Source organism: Myotis davidii, unplaced genomic scaffold (genome assembly GCF_000327345.1).
Source record: "Myotis davidii unplaced genomic scaffold, ASM32734v1 scaffold69, whole genome shotgun sequence".
In the NCBI taxonomy this organism is placed as follows: Eukaryota; Metazoa; Chordata; class Mammalia; order Chiroptera; family Vespertilionidae; genus Myotis; species Myotis davidii.
In genome coordinates this window covers 2,509,534-2,519,565 of record NW_006300363.1, presented here as the reverse complement: position 1 = coordinate 2,519,565, position 10,032 = coordinate 2,509,534, and the positions used below count along the sequence as shown (strand labels likewise).

The following is a 10,032-nucleotide window of genomic DNA, read 5'->3' as shown; positions in this document are numbered from 1 at the left end:
CTTCCCATCCTTACTTTCTTATCTATAATACAAAAATGAAAGTTATAGGCAAAGATTTATCATTTATTAAAGTCTTAAATGGGATTTAAAACTGCTAGGAGCTAAAAAAAATTTAGTGCATCAACAAAAGCAATTAAATATTAACACATGAAAGAAGAAAAATTTGGCAACTATATAGTATTCTTTTCAGATTTTTAAACATCAAGCTGAATATGAAAACTCATTCTCAAAGTCAAAAATTGTATCCATTTAAGTTCAATGAAAACAAATGCCTCTAAGAATTTCAACTCCAAGAAAACCAGCATAACAATTTTATCTAAAATGTGAAAATGGCCGAAACCGGTTTGGCTCAGTGGATAAGAGTGTCAGCCTGCGGACTCAAGGGTCCCAGGTTCGATTCACTGTTTACATTAGTCCCTCCGAAGCCATTGAAGCTCCACCTATCTTTAGGGCAAAAGTCTAGAGCAGCGATTCTCAACCTGTGGGTCACGACCCCTTTGGAGGTCAAACGACCCTTTCACAGGGGTCGCCTAAGACCATCAGAAAACACATATATAATTACATATTGTTTTTGTGATTAATCACTATGCTTTAATTGTTAAATTTGTAACAATGAAAATACATCCTGCATATCAGATATTTACATTACAATTCATAACAGTAGCAAAATTACAGTTATGAAGTAGCAACAAAAATAATTTTATGGTTGGGGGTCACCACAACATGAGGAACTGTATTAAAGGGGTGCAGCATTAGGAAGGTTGAGAACCACTGGTCTAGAGGGTCCAGATTTATTTTCACATTACCTTTTCTCAAGTTAAAAGACTTTTGGATCCAGCATCCAAGAAGGGACTTGTTTTAGAATGAGTAGAAATAAAAAGGAGGGAGCAAGAAGTAGCTGGGAGAGCGCGGGCAGTCTACAGAGCTGCAGTTTTACTTCTTTTTCCTCCCCACCACTTCATGGGAAAGCCTTTGAATAGAGAAAGCAAGAAAAGGACTACAAAATGTCCTAAACTTAGGGGAAACTACATGTAACATGGTTAGTGTTCCAGGTTAGAAACTTGCGTTCTTTTTCTGCACCCAAACAGGATAAGCACTATATTCTATTTCATGTAGGAAACTTTAAAAGCCCATTACCTGCCCTGGCTGGTGTGGCTTGGTTGGTTGAGCATCATCCCATGCATTGAGAGATCGCCGGTTTAATTCCTGATGAATGTTCCCCTCTCTCTCTCTCTCTCTCCCCCTTCCTCTCTCTAGTCAATAAAAATGTATTTAAAAATAATAAAAGCCCATTACCTGCAAAAGGTAAAATGTATTTGTGACATAGTAGACATTTCTCAGTGGTTCCCAGGACATGCCTTCAGTGGCATCTGTCTTTGAATTTTGCAAATTATACTGTAATAACTTTTCAAAATGAAAAGTAGCAAATTAAAGTGATTTTATTGTTTCCTAAAAAAAAATCAAAGTATTTACATGTATGTTGAATTGGGGGAATACCCTTACTGCTCAGAGGAGGTAAACAGAAATTTGTTACATTACTACTAACTTGAAAGACTACCTTGCCCTAACCAGTGGTTAGAGCATCAGCTTGCAGACTGAAGGGTCTCAGGTTCAATTCTGGTCTAGGGCACATGCCTTGATTGCAGGCTCAATCCACAGCCCCATGTGGGCGGAACCAGTTGATGTGTCTCTCACATCCATGTTTCTCTCTTTGAGTACAGTGCCCTTAGAGGTCATAAATCACTTGTGATTATTTTTGCAGTTTTATAATTTTTATTTAACAATCAGCAGTTAATTCTCATCTACATTAACTGTAGATTTTTGAAAGTGGTGACACTTATGTAGATGACCAATATTCACCCTCGTTACATTTTCTGAACACTGGCACCCAGATACGGTATGGCACATTCCTTATTCCTTTGGCCCAGTTTACCTGGAGTTCTTATCTCCTTCTTGGCAAATTTCCAGATCTGAGTGCCTGAGGGGCACAATTCTTGAAACCCAACCCATGCACATGCTTGTGAACGTTGATAGCATATTCTCTGGTCACTACCACAGTGACAGAACGACCCTTCTCCCACCCTTCTTTGAGGGAGCCATTTTGCCATGCCCACAATGGAAAGTATAAATCACTTTTAACTTGAGTCTCAACCCAAATCCCCACTTCTACCACCATGGCTTTTATTTTCTATGGGGGAAATGGCAGGCAAGGCTGTCAGAGGTCAGCACTGGAGGCTTAACTCATCACTTTTCTAACTCATCCAAAAAACACAAACAAGACTACTTTTTAAATCATTTCATTTTCCTCAGACTTATGGATACTGTAGTTAACACTCCCACCACAACCACAACCACCTCAATCCATTTCCTATCCTGCTAACAGCGTAACTATTTCTTAGAGTAGTGGCTTTCAACCCAGACTATATGGAAGAAGCACCTGGGGATTAAATTTTAAGGAGATTAACAGTTGGACCAACCCCTTACCAAATAAACATAAATCTGGGTAAACCTTGCAAGGTGCCAGGTGCAGCCTTGAAACTACTTTGAGCCTTGCAAGTTGGAAGAAATGAATGTCGCTTGAAACTCCCAGAGACTCATGATTAAATTTAAGTTTTTCCCTCTCCCTGGCCACTGAGGCTAGAGGAGACTGGCTGAGGGCTCATTCCTTTGTGAAAACTCTTAAAAAATATCTTTCTGGCTGGTGCCATTATTACTTACCAAGAGGAGAAGCAGCCTAGAGCAAAGCCAGAACTCAGAAGCAGGCAGGAAAAGCTATCACCCATGTATCCTTACATCAAATGTTGTCTGTAAACAGAACTACACCTCCAATTAGTCACATCATTTTGGTTCATTGGCAACGTACGAGCTCCAAATTGGAAAACAATACATAGGCATGGTAAAGTAAATGGTGGAACTTAATCTTTATTTACAGGAGACTGCAAGATATGAAATTCCACATAGAAGAAACTCACTGAGAGTAGAAGCTTCATACAGTATGTACAGTTTGGAACTGTTCAAGTATAGATTCGTTGTAAAAAGTGCTACAATAACAAACCACATTTAAAAAGAGTTCTTAGTAGAGAAACAGTAAGACGTACTTATACCAAACATAGTACACAACAAACAACTTTATGCTTCAGTTGTACAATCTAAAAGTTAAAGGTCCCAGGAGTGCCATCCTGAACTTGGAATGTATAACCTTCAGAGGTAGTTTCTGGCACAACATTTTGATCTTCCTCTTCCTGGAAACATTAAAATAAATAATTCCCATAAATATGGCATAATAAATAAGTAAATATTCCCATAAATATGGCATATCTCTAAGTAGTAGCCTGCCTAGAAGTTTGTATTTACTCTTAAGGTCTTCATCTGCATATTTCACCTTTATCCCTGTACACATTTGAAATAATGGAGGGAGGGTGAGTTGCTGAAACTTGCCAGTTTATTAGTACCTGGAAGGGGAAGGTTCTGAATAGGTTCAGAAATGCTACTATGATAACAGAAAAAGAGAGATTTCTTCTCTACCTATCACTTTAATAGGCAAGGGAAAAATTGCTTATTATGCCCAGAGTATAGCTATGGGGTTGGTTGACTTCTCTACTGACTCTTACACAAAAGCTTACTCTCAAGATAGTTCTAAGGCCATTCATTTGAAAGTAAATTGGTGATATCATGATAGGCCCGGCCAGTGTGGCTCAGTGGTTGTGCATCAACCCATACACCAAGAGGTCACTGGTTCACTTCCTGGTCAAAGTACATGGCGGGTTGGGGGCTCAATCCCCACTAAGAGGTGTGCAGGAGGCAGCTCATCAATGTTTCTATCTCTCTATCCCTCCCCCTTCTTCTCTATAATCAATAAAAATAGCTTTTTAAAAAAAGATATCATGCCAAACATTTGAAGAGCAAATATATACATTATGTCCCACTTACAGTGATATTTTGTTATATTTAATAAGGATACAGGGTTTATGGAAAAAGTATGACAAAAAAAAAAAAGTCCATGGGCTTGACCTTAAATGTCCCTTTTCCAAGTTCTTAATGTTAACAGGTTACTCACCTCTACAGAAAAATATTTCTCAATCAAGTTTAGTGACGCTTTGTACACCGACTCATTTTCATGGTTTTGTAGAGCTTCAATTTTGTCCAAACCTCCACATTCTTCAATCATTATACTTAGTTTCTCAGTTTCACCTAGTTTCTCAGCAGCCTAAAAAAATTCCAATCTATGTTTAAGTACTAATATATTATCAGACAGAAATAAACACTTGACACTTCCTTCAACAACCCTACAAGACAAACACTATCTCCATTGTACATTTTTTAAATTTAAGGTGATCAGATCTGTACTTGCTCTCAGCAACTACTTCTATAGCGTTGAGCTACAAAGAGTTTTGACTAATTCTCAACCTTTTCTGTTCATCACCACCTGGGCAACTTTAAAAATGACACTATATCCAGGTTCAACTGGTCTGTAATGGAAACAGGAAATTTCTGTTTTGTAAGAGCACCCCAGATAATCCCATAGTGCAGTCAAGGTGGAGAACCAGCCCGGCCGGTATAGCTCAGTGGTTGAGCACTGACCCATGAACCAGGAAGTCATGGTTCCCTTCCTGGTCAAGGAACATTCACAGGTTGCAGGCTTGATCCCCGGGGGGGGCCGGGGGGGGGGGCACATGCAGGAGGCAACAAATGAATGAGTCTCTCTCCTCATTGATGTTTTTCTCTCCTCCCTTCTTCTCTGTAAAATCAATAAAAATATCATTTAGATAAATAGCCCTAGCTGGTTTGGCTCAGTGGATGGAGCATCAGCCTGCAGATTGAGGGGTCTTGGGCTCAATTCCAGTCAAGGGCATGTACCACAGTTGCAGGTTCGATCCCTGGCCTGGTCTGGGTGTGTGTGAGAGGCAACCTAGTCAATGTGCCTCTTTCACATCAATGTTTCTGTCTCTCCCCCCCGCTTCCACTCTCTAAAAATCAATGGAAAAATATCCTCAGGTGAAGATTAACAAAAAAATTAAAATAAACAGTAAGCCAATTATCATCAAACCCAAACACAAATGATATCTCGATAAGACTTACCTGAAATATATTTGAAATGGCATCCAGAATAACCAGAATAATTTTGGTATCTTTCGCAGTTAAGAGGTTCATCAGTGGTTCTATTATGCCACAATGAACGAGGTATACAATTTGTTCAACTGTTCCACCACTTGTATAGTTGGTCACAGCCCATACAGCTTCCTTTTGTGTCTTAAAGTCTGCCTAATAAACATAAGGAAACAAGTTTATTTCGGAATGGTTGTAAAAAGAAGATTCTAAAAGTTCTGTTTTAGAAAAAGTGACTATTGAACCTTAAATGAGAGAAATTACTGGCCATTTTAGCAAAGGACTGTAAGTAGAAGCTAACATTAGTACATTAAGAATCCTATCAAGCACAGCTTTTCCAATTGCCTGTCCATAAACACTAACAATCCTTTGATTAAGGCCTAAGACTCCATTACCTTAGAAAGAACAACAATGAGGAATGGGACTAATCCATGATTCACAACTTGCTGTATCTGGTCCTGGCGGCCAGCTGTGATGTTTGACATTGTCCATGTAGCTTCCTTCTGAATATTAGTTTTGGAGTTCATTAGTAGGCTGGGAAAGATGGCAAGTGCTCCTGCATCTATTACAACCTGCGTCTGTTCGTCTGTCCCAGTGACAATATTTCCTATGGCTCTTAGGGCAGGAGTCTAAAATGGGGGGGGGAAAGTTATGCTGACAGTTATTTTTTCCAATATTGCTCAAAAACACTATACCCCAAAAGTTCTTAATTTTTTAAAATATATTTTTATTAATTTTTTACAGACAGGAAGGGAGAGGAATATAGAGTTAAAACATCGATGAGAGACAATCATCCATCAGCTGCCTCCTGCACACAGTAGGGACTGGGGATGTGCCCACAACCAAGGTACATGCCCCTGACCAGAATCGAACCTGGGACCCTTCAGTCCACAGGCTGACACTCTATCCACTGAGTCAAACCAGTCATGGCTACCCCAAAAGTTTTGACAATAGGCTTATCATGGCCTAAAAAGGCAATGTCAAGATTAGTATCAACTGATTATGTTCCTTATATTTTATGTTCTCATCTGAAAGTAACTTACCACAATTGGCAATTCAGTAGCTCCTAGGAGCTTCACAAGTTGGGGCACAACTCCTGTTTTCACAACCATTTCAATCCGTTCATTTGGACCATCAGTAAGGTAGGAAATGGCCCAGCAGCTATCTGCTAATACTTCTGGATCATCATGATGCAGGAGACGAACTAAAGTAGGAAGAATCTGCTCAACAGCATCTAATGGGGGTACAGGATTCTTGTTGCGACAAAGGTTTGAAAGTGTCCAGGTCAGATTACGTAAGTAACCACACTGCAGGAAAAGAAAAATGCAATGAAAAGTCCTGTTTTCTGAGGTGGTGGGAAAAATAGAATCAACAAGTGAGTAACTTACTGCTAAAGATGACATATCAGGAACTGCTAGAAGAGCCAACAGTGGGTCAACTGCACCATACTTGATAACCAAGTCTCGGAAAGCTGAACCATCACCTGAAAAAAGGGCAAAGTTAATCCTATCTACTTTTCTAGTACCATCAATGGTCAGTGAGTGACTCAGTGCACCAATGTCTTAACATAAAGACAATACTCTCAGAAATTCCCTAACTTACTTAAATGCCACTTTCACACCCAATAACCACTGAAAGAAAGCAAGTTCAAAACACAAAGGTCACTCACTCACTTATACCAGGCACTTACCCCAACCTCAGCATGATTAGAGACATTCTGTCAAAAGAACTTAAAATGCCAAGTACCTGCAATATTTCCTAGAGCCCATACGGCTTGTTCACTGATGTGAGCGTGGGGAGATGCCAACAGAGAAATGAATGCTGGAATAGCACCTCCATCTACTACAGCCTTGGTCTGTTCCGAAGTCCCGGAAGCAATGTTAGTGAGGGCCCAAGCAGATTCAAACTGGATGGGACTACAATCAGTTCTGCCCAAGAAGGACACAAATTTTGGGATCAAACCAGCCCGGATTATGTTGTCTATGGGTGGCTGTTTTTCCCTAGAAAGCAGTTTCCTAAGGGTGAACAAAAAGATAAACAAAAGTTGAAGGTGATTAACAAATGAAGTTTGTGTAAAAAGCGATTAAAAATGCAATTCAAGGATTTAGAACTTTAGACAGCCTTTTACAGTGAAGCACTAAATGCTCAGATATCCTGAATTGTAAAAGGAGCTAAACAGATTGGCTGCACGGTACTGCCATATGTGGTGTCTTTACTACCTTTTTTCCAAAATAAAAATATTACCAGTAGTGTAGGTTACCCTCCTCTACATCCCTGCAGAAATCTACTTTAGATTTTTTTAATCTCTCATTGTTCTTTTAATTTGTATTTCTCTGACCAAGTAAGGTTAAACATCTTTTCCATGCTTGTCATTTAGATTTCTGCAGTCAATCTCCAGAAATTATTAATCCTTTCTGTGATGGATGTCACAAATATCTGTGCATGAGAGATAAGTCTAAGAATACGAATTTTCTAAATGGATGTGCCAATCAAAAACTTTGTAATTTTCTTTAAAAGTACACCAAAAGTTGCCCTAGCTGGTTGGGCTCAGTGGATAGAGTGTCAGCTTGCCTGCAGACTGAAGGGTCCCAGGTTCGATTCCGGTAAAGGGCATATGCCCGGGTTTCAGGCTCCATCCCCAGTTGGGGGCATGCAGGAGACAGCCGATGAATGATTCTCTCTCATCATAGATGTTTCTATCTCTCTGTCTCTCTCCCTTCCTCTTTTAAATCAATAAAAAATACATATTTTTTAAATTTAAATTCTTTATTGTTTAAAGTATTATGTCTCCTTTTTCCCCCATTGACCTCTCCCCAGCCACTCCCACACCCCAGCACATGCCCTCAACCCCCTACTGTTTGTCTATTGGTTATGCTTATATGCATGCTTAACCATTCATCACCCACACCATCTATCTCTTTTTCCCACCAAAAACAAACAAACAAAAATCTAAAAAAGCTAAATTCTAGGGTTACCCATGCTACATCAGACAACACTTACCTTGCAGCCTGAGTAGCTTGGAGCTGGCTTTCCAAATTGTTGCTATTTATGCCTTTGACAATGTCCTCAACAGACCAATTTACAGTGCCCTACAAAAGCAGTGGAATTTTGCAAATTATCATTTTTTAGATTAAATAAAAATAAAATCCCTTATTTGCCATTTTTTGGTTTATAATTAGTTACTAAGTGTTCATTACCCCTACATTTGTTTGCCTGTTAATTAAATACCAATTATATAGAACTGTCTCAAACAAGTACAAAAAATAGAGACTTAAGAAAAAAAAAAAAAGGTAGAAATAGGCCAGAAAGTGGCTCTGAACACACTTTCAGTTGGTACTGGAATGAGCCAGGTTAGGTTACTGAGCTGGCAGCTGTAAATGCAGGGAAACTTAGTAGTAAAAGAGATCGGCGCTAAAGACCTTGCAATCAACTTGAGTAGATTATGGAGTGTGGGTAGGAAAGAACGAATTCAGAGCAGGGGAAAAAGAAAATCTTCAGATTTTATAGTTAAAACCATAACACTAGCAATGTTTTTAAAGACTGAAGTCCCATATTGGCTTTCTGGCTTTACCATAATTCATAAGCTAAAATATATTTACCTGGTTGTTGCGGTTTTCCTGCAGTGGAGACGTAGCATCATCGGGAAAGGAGCTCACATTTCTCCTTTTCAGCATCTGGTCATCCTTCTTAGCTTTCCTCAGCTCCACATTAACTTCTATTCGGCGCCGCCTCATTTCCTTGGAAAAAGAAAACATGTCATTTCACCCATCATTTCGGGTTTTGTTGCAAAATGAGGGCTTTCTTATTATTTCCAAATTCCCTCAGAGTTTTGATACCTTCCCAATGATCTTCCCATTTTAAAAATACCATGTGATGGGGGGAGGAGGGGATGAGGGAACAATGGGGGGGGGGGAAAAGACACATTTGTAATACCTTAATAAAAATTTTTTTAAAAAATACCACGTGAAAGCAACAGAAGGTACTCACTGTACTGTCTTTCCCCTTGTTCTTGAATCTGTTAAGGCGGGCAGCTGGCGAATTAGCATTCTCGTTGGTGGACATGGTTATGAGACAAAGGGAGAAGCTCTAAGACAGGGGGAGAGAAAAAGAATTTCCCTTTTTTATCATTTTGCTTTGTCAGTAAGAAGAGTGTTGATGGCTAGTTCACATTCTTTTATTCATACCAATTCTTCAAAATCTTGCGTGTCATGTAAGCTTACATACAGCACAGCTCAAGGCTCGGACTTGCCACAAGTATTTGGTAACTACCCCGCGGGACAGTGCAGCTCTAGACGCTGCCACATGCAGTCCCCAGATAGATAACTGAAGACAAAAAACGGCGCCTACAGTTAAAATCTATGTCCGAGGCGCAATATCCAGAGCCTCTGGTCTCCTAATGGCCAAAATAGGCTCATTCTTCACATTGAGAAATGAAAGAGAAAGTTGGTTCATTTTTTGCGTTGTCTCCCATAACTCCTGTCCACCCTGAAATTCCGCGAGCAGCTCTGCATCTTCAACATCCCGCTAACATTTCCCTTTCCAGGAATTTCGAAGGAATGCCCTCCATTAGGCTCCTATTAGCTGACATCATTCAGACGCGGATACTTACGAGCGCTCTCCACACGATGACAAAATTTACTTCAGTCTTTCCGACGTATTTTTATTCCATTACGTTAGTTCACAAAACTGACACAGCCAACCCAAAGCCTACGTTTCGAGAGAGAGTTCCAATGGCCACCTCCACCTCCAGTCCCTTCCCCTGCCCCCCCAACACCCCCACACACCCCCCCACACACACACACCCCGGAATATGCAGCGGCCCCCGGCTCCCTCCGGGATTTTGGCCCGTAGGCCTCGCTCTGATTCCGCGAGTCGCGAACCGCAAAGGCTCCCGATGAGGTTGTCCGGGCCCAAAGCCCGGGGCCT

At 40.3% G+C, this 10,032-nt stretch overlaps 1 protein-coding gene across 3 annotated transcripts; it reads right to left on the bottom strand.

Annotated features, from left to right (window-relative positions):
• Window positions 1-1,938: 1,938 nt before the first annotated feature.
• On the bottom strand, window positions 1,939-9,815 carry KPNA2 (karyopherin subunit alpha 2). Of its 3 annotated transcripts, XM_015572453.1 has the most exons (12): window positions 9,716-9,814; window positions 9,094-9,192; window positions 8,706-8,843; window positions 8,107-8,195; window positions 6,853-7,121; window positions 6,495-6,589; window positions 6,150-6,413; window positions 5,502-5,735; window positions 5,080-5,262; window positions 4,058-4,207; window positions 2,931-2,936; window positions 1,939-1,978 (listed from the first exon to the last, which is right to left on the bottom strand). In XM_015572453.1, the coding sequence occupies exons 2-12, from the start codon at window positions 9,166-9,168 to the stop codon at window positions 1,943-1,945; spliced, it is 1,539 nt and encodes a 512-aa protein (XP_015427939.1). In that variant the 5' UTR covers window positions 9,169-9,192; window positions 9,716-9,814; the 3' UTR covers window positions 1,939-1,942. The 3 variants fall into 3 exon arrangements, with proteins under 3 accessions (XP_015427939.1, XP_006776751.1, XP_015427940.1); XM_006776688.2 differs by lacking the exon at window positions 1,939-1,978 and having other exon boundaries at window positions 2,897-3,242; window positions 9,716-9,815; XM_015572454.1 differs by lacking the exons at window positions 1,939-1,978; window positions 2,931-2,936; window positions 8,107-8,195; window positions 9,094-9,192; window positions 9,716-9,814 and adding an exon at window positions 2,960-3,242 and having other exon boundaries at window positions 8,706-8,837.
• Between the last annotated feature and the right edge of the window lie 217 nt (window positions 9,816-10,032).

What these genes read in the sequence shown, in the direction of transcription:
- KPNA2 (XM_006776688.2), bottom strand. Translation starts at nt 9,168, where the DNA reads ATGTCCACCAACGAGAATGCTAATTCGCCAGCTGCCCGCCTTAACAGA. An exon ending in ACAAGGGGAAAGACAGTACA is followed by an intron (nt 8,844 to 9,093) that starts GTGAGTACCTTC and finishes TCTTTTTCCAAG; the next exon opens with GAAATGAGGCGGCGCCGAAT. An exon ending in CAAGCTACTCAGGCTGCAAG is followed by an intron (nt 7,122 to 8,106) that starts GTAAGTGTTGTC and finishes GTTCACCCTTAG; the next exon opens with GAAACTGCTTTCTAGGGAAA.